The sequence below is a fragment of the Acanthopagrus latus genome, chromosome 13 (assembly GCF_904848185.1).
Source record: "Acanthopagrus latus isolate v.2019 chromosome 13, fAcaLat1.1, whole genome shotgun sequence".
NCBI classification, from domain to species: Eukaryota; Metazoa; Chordata; class Actinopteri; order Spariformes; family Sparidae; genus Acanthopagrus; species Acanthopagrus latus.
Window position 1 is genome coordinate 9132038 of NC_051051.1, and position 13609 is coordinate 9145646.

Below are 13609 nucleotides of genomic sequence, written 5' to 3' on the forward strand. Positions count from 1 at the left end.
TCTGGCAAACGTCATCATGTCGAGATCCGTCGACCACTTCAATAGATTTGATTTTTATGCAATGCATATTGCACAACAGATAGAGCACTTATTTCATTTCATGAAACTGCCTATATGTTCCTTTTTTATACTGCATGACATCTAACCAGTTTTCCGAAGCAGGCCTAGCCCTCATATGATTCATGTGTAAACACATCTCTACTCACAGGTAAAGGTAAATAGGATGGCAAGTACATGTGACAACCTCTTACAAAGTTTTTTTTTTAATTTTGGTTTGAAAAAATTAAAATCTCTGATTTGTGCTGAAGTCATTAGCTCACATGAAAAGGAAACGCTTTTTTTTTTCCCCCCCTCGGAACTCGGCAATAATCCCATTTGAACATTGCAAACACTTTTTTTTTCTTTTTTTTTTACAATAGCTTTAACTGGTACAAAAGTTTTTTTTTCTGTTAATAAGGGAAAGAAACACTCAGTTCAATATTGTTTGTCAAGTAGGAAACAATGTTCAAATATAATGTTATTACTTTGTTTAGCAGCCTGTTACTGTATTAATGGTGGATAAGTGGGGTAACATCCAGCGATGAGTGACAACATGTCATAACTGTCAGGTTGTGGAGGTTTCTTATATTGTGGGTGATGCTCCCTTGGAGTTAAACCATTACAGTTAAATCTTTAGATTTCTTTCTTTATACAGTAGAGTTTTTAATTATATTTCTCTTGTTATTTTCATTACTTTTGCATCTTTCTTTTTTCTTTTTCTTTTGCACTCTATATCAATCCTCGTCTCCATCGTCCGCCTGCATCTCCTCTTGTTGCTGCAGCTCGCATGCCCTTTTCTCCCGCTGCTTCTCCTGGATCTTCTTCATCTCCTCGGCGTATTTACTGAAAGTATTCCCAAATTTGGACCACACTTTGTAGGGCACCGTGATTGAGTTGCGGTACGTTGGCTTCACCTCGCTTACCCTCATGAACACACCATACTTATTGGATCCGACGTCGAAGAAAAACCGCTTGTTGTCCACAGTCAATGATGACCCTTCGGGCAACTCTGCAGGTTCGTCCTCTACACCGTAATCGTCAATAAGTTTAGCCAAAGCGTCACGAAACTCAATAAGTCCCTGGGCAGGCAGAGCGATCGTCTGGCCTTGCGTGGATCCCAAACCGGGCCCCCGGTTAACGGTCTGTCGAATCCTCAGAAACCGTCCCCTCTGGTTCTCTTTCAGATCCATATAGTATTTCCGATTTTCCCGGACCAAGAACTCGCTCTTCAGCGCTCGCCGCGGCTCGTCTTGTACCAGTCCCGGGTTGGACGGACCCAGCTGGGCATAATGTTCGATGAAGTCTCCCAAGTAGTCACGGAACTCGACCGCCACGGACATGGAGAGAGTGAGGCGGCTCTTGTTTCCACCGGCCCCGACTTCTGCTATCTTTAAGAAGCGGCCCTTCGCGTTCTGCTTAACGTCCAAATAGAAGCGTTTGTTTTGGATGTCAACCCGCTTCGACGCCAGCTCCTGAGTCTCGTGCTGGAGCCCGGAAGCCGAGCCCGCCCCTCCTGTCGCTAGGTGCATGGGACCGAAGCCTGGGCCCGTGGCTGCTCCTCCCTGCTCACTTCCACTGTCTCTGTCCGCCATGATGCTGCCTGCCTGCCTTCTCCCTCTGTCTGCTGCAAAGCCACGGCCAGCCACAGCGAACGCCGGAGCTCTCGCGAGATCTACACAGAGAGGTATAAAAGAGGTGGTGGTGGGGAGGAGAGGGGGGAGACGTTAATGCAGAGCGAGGATTCTGTTTTCTCCCGCAAGGTGTAATGTCACGAGCTGTCACTTATATCCAGAAACGAAACCCAGCTGCTGTTTCTCAAGAAATGTACCCACGACTGTCTGCTTAAGTTTCGATTTGATAAAACGGCCTGAGACAGTGAGACTACGAGGAGAAACACCCGAGTTTACCTTCTGATTTAAGGAGGAGTTAACACTTTTTTACCTCGCTTTTTTTTCTTTTTTTTTTTTTTAGCCCCAGATACACTTATCGTGTGTCTATGATTAAGTTGTCTATGCTATGGTTATTATTATTAATAATAATAATATTATTTTGATTTATTTTTTTTTTACCATTGAATTTCAAATGACTGCTTTTTTTAAGGGTACGGGTCCAAAAGTTGCCCTAGCCCATTCATTTCTTATAACTGCAAGTCATTATAAAATCCTTTCATGGCAATTAGGTCTGATAATTTCATATTTCACGTCGTATTTAAGTCTTTAGGCCTCATCAAACACATGGCATATATATTGTTTTCAACATATAACGACACCGAAACTAATGAGTAGATATTTTATTTGCGCGCACAGCCAATGGCACAGGACTCACAGTAGACCCTTGGTTCGACCACTCCACCCTTTAAACTTAACTTTAAGGTAGGCCTGTTAAACTAAGTTAACAGCCCACACTGAAATGATACCGCAGAATAATTTTATTTCAACAACTTAATAAAAAATATATATATGAAAGGTCCCGTGTGAATAGGGCAACGACTCTATAATCTTTTTTTTTTATAATTGTAATTGCAGTTTCTTCTCTCACAAACTCAAATTCACATTTTGCTTTACCTGACACAGCACAGGAGGAAAATGGCACAGAAAGGCCGTTTGCCGTCTGTTGATGAGGTCCGGAACAATATTCAAGGATGCAAAGACTTCAGGGCGTCGTGTCAGTGAGCTGATGTCGTGAGCGCCATGCTTACCTGCGGTTAGAATAAAAGGCCCTCATCAGCGGCGGTACCCGCGTCAGGCTCCAGCTGAGGCGCACTGGGCCTTGTCACCACGAGCGCGCCGCTCACGAGAGGCACAAATGGAATAATGGCACTATTTTTAATCTTCGACCTTGGAGCGATTATCAAGCCAAAGTTATTTCTGACTAGTTAAAGTCGCCTGATTTATGGCTCGGGTCCGCACCTTATAGCCAGGATAGACAGTCACCGGGCTATTTTTTAACTGTGTCCACATCACCGGTCCCTCGCCATGGCTGGCCCCGAGCTTGGTCTGAAGGGCACGTTTCAGATGACTATACCCGTTAATTGCTCAGCTGCACACGTGGGGCCGTACACGCCAAGTAAAAGTATAACAAGTTAAATATTTAAAAAAATTAAAAAATAAAAATCTATGTTAGACAGGCCTGCAAATAACAGGCACAATTTGCTGCGACCTTATGCTGCCGTTGTCAGATGTTTGGAGGCTGCTATCAATTTAAAAGAGCGTGCCCATGTTTAAAGAGGCCTGGGCTGTCACACCACAGAGGATTATGTAGGTCTGGTGTCTAAATAGGCCTCACTGTTAAAAAAAAAAGGGATTATTCTCACTCCTGGTTATCCGTTTATTTGTTTTTAAATAATAATAATAAATTAAAAACACACATTCAACATTTTAATAAGCAACACAACAACATTTACCTGTTCTGGATCACTGAAGCTAATAGGCCTACTGTAATGCTGGCGAAACTTCCCCACAGTCATAAGTCTTCCCTCTTGTTGCACCTGGAATCAAACCTGATTGCGCACAATGCGCAGACTGTATGAAGCAGGCGCGATCTCCACACAGGCCTGCTATAACATGGCTTTAATTCGTTTGTGCCATTTCAGCATTTGCGCTGTATGAATCCCCGCACATCATTCTTGAGTGTTTAAAAAATTCTCGCAAACAACTTTTGCATTGCTGGTGAATCATTCACTATGAGAAAATATTAAATAAGGCTGTTGATTTATTCTGAAAATTGATCAAATAATGGGCTATATGATAATAATTCAGCCTGGCCTTTAAACGCCGAGCGGGGGGTAATAATTTAGTCAATAAATTCAAAATTTAAAATATCCATGGGAAAATGTGGTAAAATGTCTATATGACGGTCCTGGGTCACACTTTAAAGCACGCAGGCCTCCTCCATAACTTTTCGGTGGACATATTTTGAAGATTCGTCTATTTATATTTGACAATGTCTGTTTAATGTTAATATGCTTCTCAAAGTCTTTAAAAAAAAAAAAAAAGAAAATGTCCAGCAGCTAAATCTGTCTAAACTAGACTCTCTTTCAGCCAAGAGTCGTTATTTACTCCACAAATATTCAGTCTTTTTAAAAAAGAGGAGATCCTTGAAATTTATCCAAACAAGCAAAACACCAAACATTATTCTGATTATGCCACACGGATGATTTATTTTCCTTTTTTTCTTCTGGTTTTGTGATTTTGTTGTGTACTGTTTCTAGAAGAAAAAAAAATGTTTCCCATTGACAACAATTGTTAGAAAACTATTTAAAATTCAACCTGGACGTTTTTCTTCAGTGCTGGGCGGTCTGAAGGCCTGACTGGAGTTCTGTAACACAAATAAAGTAGTCTGACCCAGAATCTAAAACGCTTATCACAGATCTGTTCACATTTATTTATAGATAGTCAGGACTCTTGATCACTGTCACAGAATTAATAATATTAATTTGAAGACTACGTATTATTTTAAATGTTTTTTCCGTGACAAATGTAGATTTTTGCTTGTATATAAATAAATGAAACATGCTGCCTGACTTTTTGTGAATAATCCAGCTTTGCATAATTAAGTGGTTGTGACATATTTCCTAAATAACAGAATAGACGGGTTCTAAATTGTGAGGGAGTCAGAACGCAGAAGAAAAGGCAAAGGATTAACTTATTATTTTCGATTTGCGGGAGTAAGTATGAGGATAAAGCAATAAAAATAATAATAAAAAAAAAGAACTATATAATATTGCAGGAGAGAGGTGGTATAATAAAATTTATTATTGATAATTTGACAACAACGGGCCTCAAAACGCTTTAATAAACACGATTAGAAATAAAATAGATGCATTGATTGAAAATAGGAAGTTAAGAAATAAAGTTGAGGCACAAAGCAGACGGTTTCCTCTGCTGTCTGCCTCCGTGTGAGGCGAGGCGAGGCGAGCACGGCGGCCTAAAAAGGGTTAGGCCTGCCCCGGCTAAGCTGATTTTCTCTTCTCTCACTTGCTTTTCTTTTTTTTCCCTTCTTCTTCTTTTTTTTAATGAGAGGGATCTGCTGTATACACTCACATAAACGCACCCTGCAGTTATTGATCAGCTCCTCAACACAAAAAAACAATGCAGTCATGTTTGGGGGGAATAAAGAAAAGGTGAGTAAATCATGAGTGATCTCGACAAGACAAACAGACAGTCACGCCAGCAAGAAATGTATTAAAAGTACACAGTAAACATTTATTAAACTCATGGTATCATCAGTATGATGGAGGCCTACATGGGCCAAGTTACGCACACATTTACGCACCATTTGGTTGGTTTGCCCCTCGCATGTTCATGCTTTTAACATGAATTTATTTATCATGAGTCCAAACTTTTAATACTTGACATTTTTCTCTTGTCAACCTGATGTTCACTCTTTTGATATGCGCTCTTTGCCTTTTCAATTATTATTTTTTGCTTTCCTTGACCAGTTAGATGTCTGTGATAAACACGAGTCCTTGAGCGCCCTGATAAAGGTACGTTATTTCTGCAAAACTGATTTAATGTCAGACAAGGTCTTGTTTTTTTCTGTAATACATATCCACTGAGCATGTATCCTGCGTCAGATGCAACATCACCCTTCCTCTTGGGCCCTCGTGAAAATGAATCCACATTTCATCCCACCTTTTCATCCAAAAATGGTCCATAGACCTGTCTTACGTATAGGATATACAGTACACGACGGGCCCTCGTCTCTGTACTTGGGTTTATGCACACAAGACGGCCAGCAACCTGTCAATTTAACCATCAATCAGCTGGTTTCCAGCCGATTTTCAACCACGAGTATGAAATCCACTTTTGCTCGGGCCACGTCCGACGCAGACTCCAGCCTCCAGAAAAAGTGTCGTCGCAGTTTTAAAAAAAGGCAGCCGCTGTGATCACCTCCCAAAGTTTTTTTTTCTTTTCTTTTCTTTCTTTCTTTTTTTTGCCCTACATCGCGACACAGGAATGCCGTGGCGCTGCTCCAAACGCAGCTCCATTATTATCTCCGATCGAGACGCGCGGCCGCTCGCTGTGCAGTATATAATGCTTCTTGTAAAAAAAAAACAAAAAAAAAAAAAAAAAACTGCGAAGCCATGGCATATGCTTGGCTGCACGTTAGAGAGAGAGGAAGGGGGTGGGGGGGGAGGAATGCTGCAGGACAGAAATCATCCGAGTGACATGTAAATAAAGCGTCATGAGAGCCCACAAACGTACCTTACGCCACTCCGTGTGCGGGCGGAGGGGAGCGTCTCTTTTAAAGCCTCTGCGGCGTGCGGCAGGAGACCCGGCGGGGCGAGAGACGCATGTGAACACGCTCGGATGCCTTTGTGACAGCGGCTGGCTGGCTGGCTGGCTGACTGGCTGCTTCTGCTGGGCTTCACAAGATGGACAAGGAACGGCGAGTCGTGGCACGGCGAGCGGCACACGCACAAGTTCAACGCCGCACGCTTTCACCTCTGATGTCAACACGCAACCGTGGTGGGGAAGTCGGCGGACGTGCGCCCCCTCTCGGTGTCAGCGGGGTATTGCAGCTCTGTGCTCTCTGGTGGTAACAGGTAGGGCAACAGTTTTATATGTAATAAAGAGGAGGAGGGTGAATAAGTATGGTGAGCGCGGTCCTTGAGTCCACGTCATGACCTTTCCCGACTTTCAGTGTCACCCATGCGCATTTGTTTCCCCCGCGCGTCTGTTATATTCGTGTTGGTATGAAGTGGCTGCCATGCAAAAAAAAAGAAAGCACACTGGGCAGCTCTTGTTTGCAAGAAAGAGGCCTCCACTCCACTTCACACACTGACGAGTGATTTCAGGCGTGCTCGTCCTACACGGGCGACCTATAGGCGTGATTTACTGGCCTCGTAAAGTTTCAGCACCACGGAGAGCTGCCAGGTCTCTGTCCGGCCTGCAGGGCATGCACACTCAAAGTAAACATGTAGGCTAGGTGTGTGTGTGTGTGTGTGTGTGTGTGTGTGTGTGTGTGTGTGTGTGTGTGTGTGTGTACGTGCGTGTGTATGTGTTGAAAACGTCCGTAAAGTTTATTCTAAGACTCCGCGCGCCCCATGTTTGAGCACAGTTCCAATATAAACAGGTTTGATTGAACTGCGCATGCGTCTGATAAAAGTAGTTCAATTTCAGTCCGCCGTGTAAAACGAGCAATCAGACAGAGATTTTCACATTCTGTCAGCCTGTTGTAGTGTCGGACTTTTTTCCCCTATAATCTACAGCATGTACAGCATGTCAGAGCCGTTCATAAATACACTGCCGTCAGCAGATGTCGCTCTTTGTGAACACTGTTGCCTACAACGTCCTGCATCCGCATCCTATTTGGCGCTTATAGGCGAATCCAAACCGAACCGTCACCATGAGAACTTGACCAAACACTGTCACTGGTGACAGTAGAAAAAACAAAACAAAACCAAAACGTGTGAATGTTCATTTCTCAGCGTGTCTCTCGGTCAAATTGCCATGTTGTCACGCAAATACATGTAATTCTATATATTTTCTTTTTAAACTGATAGACAGGAGCATGCTTTGACTGGCTTCCCTCCTTCTGGGGCTGAATGAAATAGTTCGCCTCTGCTCCGGAGCCCCGATATCACAGCTGTCACAGCTGTATGGATTTAATGCGGTGCTTCAACGTCATTTTTTTTTTTTTTTTTTTTTTTTTTTTTTTTTTTTAGAGGCAGAGCAGCGAATGTGACCTGAATGCAGGGCATGACTTAATGGGATGAGACGCAAAAAAAAAAAAAAAAAAAAACTCATTCAACAACAGTCTCTTGAAGAATCCTGAAACGCTTTCGCAGCCTTAGTCATCGCAGCCGTGTGATTTCTCCTGCAGGTCCGCCGGACTATATGCGGCTGCATCTTTTACCCTGAACCTATTTCTTTTTTTTTTTTTTTTCTTTTTTCTTTTTCTTTTTTTTTTTTTTGGAGCAATGCCTTGGCTACAGTAAGATGCGATACTGAGGATTGGGGGTGGGGGGGGACAGCCATGGATGTAGGATTCCGTTTTGTTTCATTGCAACGTGAGATCGCTGATTAAAAACACCATGGAGTGATTGACGTGCAGTAAACTGGGTTTCGGGGAGTGAGGAGATCGACCCTGTGGTCCATCGGGGTTTTTTCCCCCTGCATCTCGGTGCTCCGATCCTGCGTTTTTTTTTTTTTTTTTTTTTTCCTCCTCTCTCTGTTGACGGAGCCCCCTTGGCAATCGGCATTATTTCCTCTCCGTCTGTGGCTAGTGGGGGAGGCGGAGAGAGAGCCGCGGTGGAAGGCGGCGTATTAGCGTTATAGCTGCCGAGCCGCACATATTCCTTTTTGATTTGATTTTATTTTTGTATTTTATTAGGGGGGGGGGAATGAAAGGTGGCTTATGTTCTGCGAGCGGACTACCAAACTTGTGCTCCACTGCAGCATTTTGCGTCTTTTTTGGCTCTCCGCTGCAGATGATACAGAAAAGCATCATAGCGGTACCCCACCACTGCAATTTTTGGGCAAAGATAAGAGTGGCGTCGTCTTGCAGTTAAGGCTACTATGGCAGCATAAGGGGGTGGGTGGGGGGGACGTCTTCTGGATAGGGGGAGAATCCGCCGATTCCGTCGCCTGAGCCCGTCTACGATGCCTTATTATTAGCAGGAGGAAGCGAGAGAGAGCGAAAAGAAGAAGCACTGACTGGATTTGAATCCCAGCATCGCCCCGCGGTTTTCGACCCCCCTCTCTTGTTCCCCCCCCCCTACACACACACACACAAAGCTGCTGTTTACCCATTGGAAATCACTCGAAAAAAGCAGCGGATCCCGATGGCATGGACACTTATGCAAGGTCCGCCGCGCTGCCGTGCTACTGGAGCCCACTCGCCGTCTCTTCATTCGACCCAGCTCCATCGCCATCGCCCCGCAGCCGAGAGAGCCCTGCCGCAACGCGACCAGCGACCACCGAGCCAAAGCAGGCGGCATGAGGCTTGATTCAGTGCATTTATCCATGCTGGTCATCGGGGTCTCATTCGCCTGCTACTCCCCGAGTTTGAATTCCCTGCAGGACCAGGCTTACAAATCCGCCGTGGTGATCGAGGGCAAGGTGCAGTCTACGCCTGTGAACGTCTCCGCGGAGCCGTACCGTGTGAATGTCAAAGTGCTGGACGTGTGGCCCCTGAACAGCGGGGGTCTGGAGCGGGAGCAGCTCGTCACCGTGGGGGAATTTGGATCCGAGGCTCCGTGCGCCAAAGTGAAGAAGAACCACAAGTACATTTTTTTCATGGACCCCACGGACGAGCCCTTGGTTTTCAAGGCATCGTTCGCGCCTCTGGACACGAGTGGAAAGAATCTCAAAAAGGATGTTGGGAAGATCTTGTGTGAGGACTGCGGTAAGTTAATGTATTGTGGATTACCGGTGAAGTCCAACCCGGAAGAATGAACGCTTCTGTTAGCAGCCCCCCCTTTGGCTGAGGGCTTCTTCTTCTTCTTCTTTTTTTTTCTTTTCTTTTTTTCCCCTTGGTGCTTACAGGCACTCCAGTGAATTGTGGTTATCGCGGCCACAGCATGGGTTTTGGAGTCAGTGGGTAGCAGATAGGTGCCTAAGGGGCGTCTATGCAGCAATTTTCGACAACTCTCGCAGGCTCCCATAGCCCACATGATCAATCAAACTCTCTTTCTGTCTCCCATTCACCCCCCCACCCCCCCTGAACTGCATCAGACATGCGCCTCGCACTGTTGCTTATGAGGAATTGCAGTTTGTGTTGTATCGAACTCTATCTGCATCCTGCCAAACAGCCAGCCAGCCTCGCATTACACTTTAAACGCTCAGGCGCCCCTTTTTCAGTGCGTCTTTTTACGCGTTCCTCCCAGGTTTCCATGTGCGGTGTTTGCTTTTTAATAACAGTAATAATACGCCCGGCCTCTGTATGTGAAACGCCGGGCGCATGCATCTTCACGGACCCGGTACAGATTCAGGACCAGGGACAGCGGCCTGTATCACCGGTTATCACGTGTGGAGGAAATCAGGCTGCCCTAAGCAAAGTGGTTCCTAGGCTATATTTAGGCTCCCGGCCTGCTTTAATGCTTTAATTCCCCCACTTACACTGTGCCACAGCCTGTCGTAGCGCGAGTCCTTGTGTGGAGCTGCACATGCACCTCCTGAGCAGGAAGTGGGCTGGCTGTGGGTGCTGTAGTTTCTAACAAGGAATCGACGGGCTTTTGGTCGTCATTTTTGGAAATATCAGACCGTAAACTTTACTATATGCAGCGTGTTTTTAAGGGGTTGTCTTAAAAAAAATGTTTTAGATAGATTTAAGCAGCTCAGAAATGGAGCTTGGTCAGTAGATGTCGCCCTCTGGGAGTCATTTTTAAAGCCAACATTAGACACATTTCTTCTATTGAAGCACGTTTACAGTACATTAGTCAGTGCACAAGTCTTCTCTACCACATGGCTTGCTGTAAGTTTGCGCAAAATGAAAATCAATGCTGTTTTTTAATTTGCTGATCTTTTTTTTTGGAAGTTGTATCCGATGCAGACAGGGCTGCACAGACACACATTTGTGCTTTTAAAATGTGAATGGTGAAGATCATAAGTCACGGGGCTGGAGCTACTTGTCAACAGCTCAAATGCCACAGACAGTGTTTTTTTTTTTGCTCTCCACCAAAGTGTAAAACGAGCCTCTGCTAGTTTAATTATAAAGTAGTGCCGGGTGTCTGTAACCGGACCTTGAACACGTCTCAGTCCTCGTCACGGAGCCGCTCCTTCACTCGGGTTCACGGTTTCTTGTTGCTCAGCCTGCAAAAGATCTTCCATACTTCGACTGTTTTCAGACAAGTGGGGCATCTAAATCAAACATATAATACAAAAACATGAGAAGGTAGAACTTTATTAACCCTGAAGGAAATGCTTGTGCAAGAGATTGCACCAAAAAGATTTACAGGAACAACCAGCAGGGTTCCTGGGTCAGGGTCACACACTGGGCAAAGTTGTTTAGGAGAACACTAGATAAGAGAACACTAGAGTATTAAATATTAATAAAAGTATGCAAAATATAAAGTTTTTAAGGAGCAAATGCATAAAAAGAATAACAATGGAAGTGAGATAAGTTCAGCACAGAGCAAAGTAAAAATAAACTAAAATAGAAAAAGTGGTATTGACAGTGATGTTGAAAGGCAGTAAAAAAGCAGTCGTATTTCACCTGATAATCAACATGGCCTATAATCTATTTCACTGTCACCTCATGGCACATTTGAACTTCCGCTCGAGTGCTGTGGCCTGGAACACGATGTGTGCCCTGTGCTGCCGTCTTCCCTAAATCCTCTTAGCCTGCACTCGTGAGACACGAATGCCGCCCCCTCGTCTTGATTTTGCCACACTCACTCTGGCTTTTAAACTCATCATCCCATTAGAGACGCTACACAAAATGGACCTTATTACCTCTCGAGGTCCTCGAACGCACCACCCCACCCCCACCGTCGATTAATTCTGCCACTTAGCAAAGCTCGCCGGTGACGTGATCAAAACGGGCTCGGGCCCCTCCTCGCTGTGTTACCTGAGTGAGCTGCCACGCCCGCTTCCTGGGCCTGTGTACATCGCTTTGATTTAAAGTACCCCAACGACACAGCCATTGTAATTGAGGGGCCTTCTCACTCAGCGTAATTGATCACTGTTCCTGCTCTGACCCTCCTCCTCCTCCTCAGTCATGCCATCTTCAACACTGTCTTTCATGCAGACAGATAAACAGTCGGTCCCTTGACGTCGTCTTGTCCCTTTGAGCCCTCTCCTTCATTCATCAGGGATCAACAACAGCTGCTTCTTTCCCTCAGATTGAGCTCCCCTAACTCCAGATCAGCGCATCTCTATTACAGGCCATTACGCGCTCGCCTTGAACCTTGAACCTTGTGCATAAGCGGCTTTGTTCGGGGCCCAAACAATTGATTCCACGCGTCCCCGAACTCGCCTTGAAAATTCCCCTCTGTACGCAAGCTCCCATGTGTGCGAACCAGGGAATGTACACGCTGTACCGCTTTCAAAAGTGATGCAGTTGTTGTCTTCCTGTTCCTAAGGGCAGCCTGAAAAACATGCTACCTACGGCGCCTTGCCACCTGCACACCTTCATCAGGACTCAGTCAGCTGGGAGCTCTCTGGGTTTCCTGCCAAAAAAACACACACACACCAAGAAAAATACTCCTCTCCTGGTATAGATTACGGTGAACATATGCAAACACAGGCTCACGTTAAGCTAACAATTCTGTCCCCCGTGCAGGCTGCCGGTGTCTCGAGCAGATCGCGTTGTATCCGGCTGGAACCGTAACATTGTCTCTGTTACTGTTGTTCCCTGATGAAGAGAAAGAGCCAATAAGTCAGCAAGTACTGCAATTTATTGACTTCAGTTTGCCCAACGTTTGATCTGGGCTTATGCATATTTGACGCACTTGTTCGCAGAATCAGAAAAATTCACAGAAGGCCATGTGCAGCATCACTGCAATCACCCGAAATGACATTAAAACCCTTCTCATTCTTAGCTTGTCGAGTATATGTTGCTATTAAAAACTTAAAATCTGAATGATTACACTGGAACCAGGGGTTCACGTTATAATCTAAGCTTCACGGGGGAGTCTAACCCTAAGCCTAACGTTAGGGAGAAATAGGTAAATAGGATAACAGCCGAACAGGTGTGTTCTCAGAGAGACAGAGAGAGCCTGTGAATTCACACCCGGCATTAAATGCGCCTCGAGTGACCTTCCACCTACCTGTACTCCCCAGCTGTGTATGCAGATGTTTGCTGAGTGAACAAGAAGGCCTAAATACTTAAGAATTTATTGTTTACAACATTTCCCAGAAACATTATTTTACAGATTCTACAGTTAATGTCTCAAGACAGTTCTCAAAATCTATCTTTCAAGAGATTTTAGTGACTTTTCCACTTTCTTCTTCAGAGTAACCAATATGAGTTACTGTTTACCAGATTTGAAAAATGTCACATGTTACTGTCATACTATATTCTTTATTAATTTGGTGTAAATCAATTGAAACAGTATGCTCAAACTGTGGCTGGGAGGTATGACGTTCAGACAGGGAAGCAGACAGGAAGGACTTTAAAACACGACAGGCATTAATAGAGATGCTGCGACAAACAGACACTTTTTATGAGGAAAGAAACATCTTAATGTGTTGTATCTAATGCAGATTTCACAAGAGAGCACCAAATGTTTCAACTTTGCTATAGCCGTTTCACACAGATTGTTTACTTTCTCCTCACAATGCAACAACTCCTAAAATCACGCGATTCGTAAGGGAGTCTGGGATGTTGCCATTGCTAGTGACGTCACGTCATTACCTAGTCCATGTGAATGTTGCTAACATTAGCTAGCTAACATTCAAGTTCTGTACAGTATGCTGGCTTCTGTAGAGCTCAGCCATTCTTATGTCTTTTTTGTCCCCCGCAAACTGGCAACTATGAAGACTGTTGATCGCAGACAGAACACAGATACCACGTCATACTAGCGACATTATACTATTGGCTGATAAACCTCAGTAGAAGCTGGAACCCACCTGTCAGAATTCTTACACAGAGATACACAAAACAACCATTTTGGAACTGACAA

The 13609-nt window shown here is 44.7% G+C and overlaps 2 protein-coding genes across 5 annotated transcripts in view; one reads left to right on the forward strand and one right to left on the reverse strand.

Moving 5' to 3' along the window:
* Positions 1-296: 296 nt before the first annotated feature.
* On the reverse strand, positions 297-8815 carry puraa (purine-rich element binding protein Aa). Of its 2 annotated transcripts, none has more exons than XM_037118475.1 (2): positions 8792-8815; positions 297-1711 (listed from the first exon to the last, which is right to left on the reverse strand). In XM_037118475.1, the coding sequence occupies exons 1-2, from the start codon at positions 8793-8795 to the stop codon at positions 774-776; spliced, it is 942 nt and encodes a 313-aa protein (XP_036974370.1). In that variant the 5' UTR covers positions 8796-8815; the 3' UTR covers positions 297-773. The 2 variants fall into 2 exon arrangements, with proteins under 2 accessions (XP_036974370.1, XP_036974371.1); XM_037118476.1 differs by lacking the exon at positions 8792-8815 and adding an exon at positions 6246-6383.
* Positions 8810-13609, forward strand: part of nrg2a (neuregulin 2a) — an 81409-nt gene continuing 76609 nt past the window's right edge. For all 3 annotated transcript variants that reach the window (XM_037118469.1, XM_037118468.1, XM_037118470.1), the window contains exon 1: positions 8810-9390. In XM_037118469.1, the coding sequence (XP_036974364.1) occupies positions 8982-9390 (409 nt within the window). In that variant the 5' untranslated portion in view covers positions 8810-8981. The remainder of the gene's footprint in view (positions 9391-13609) is intronic.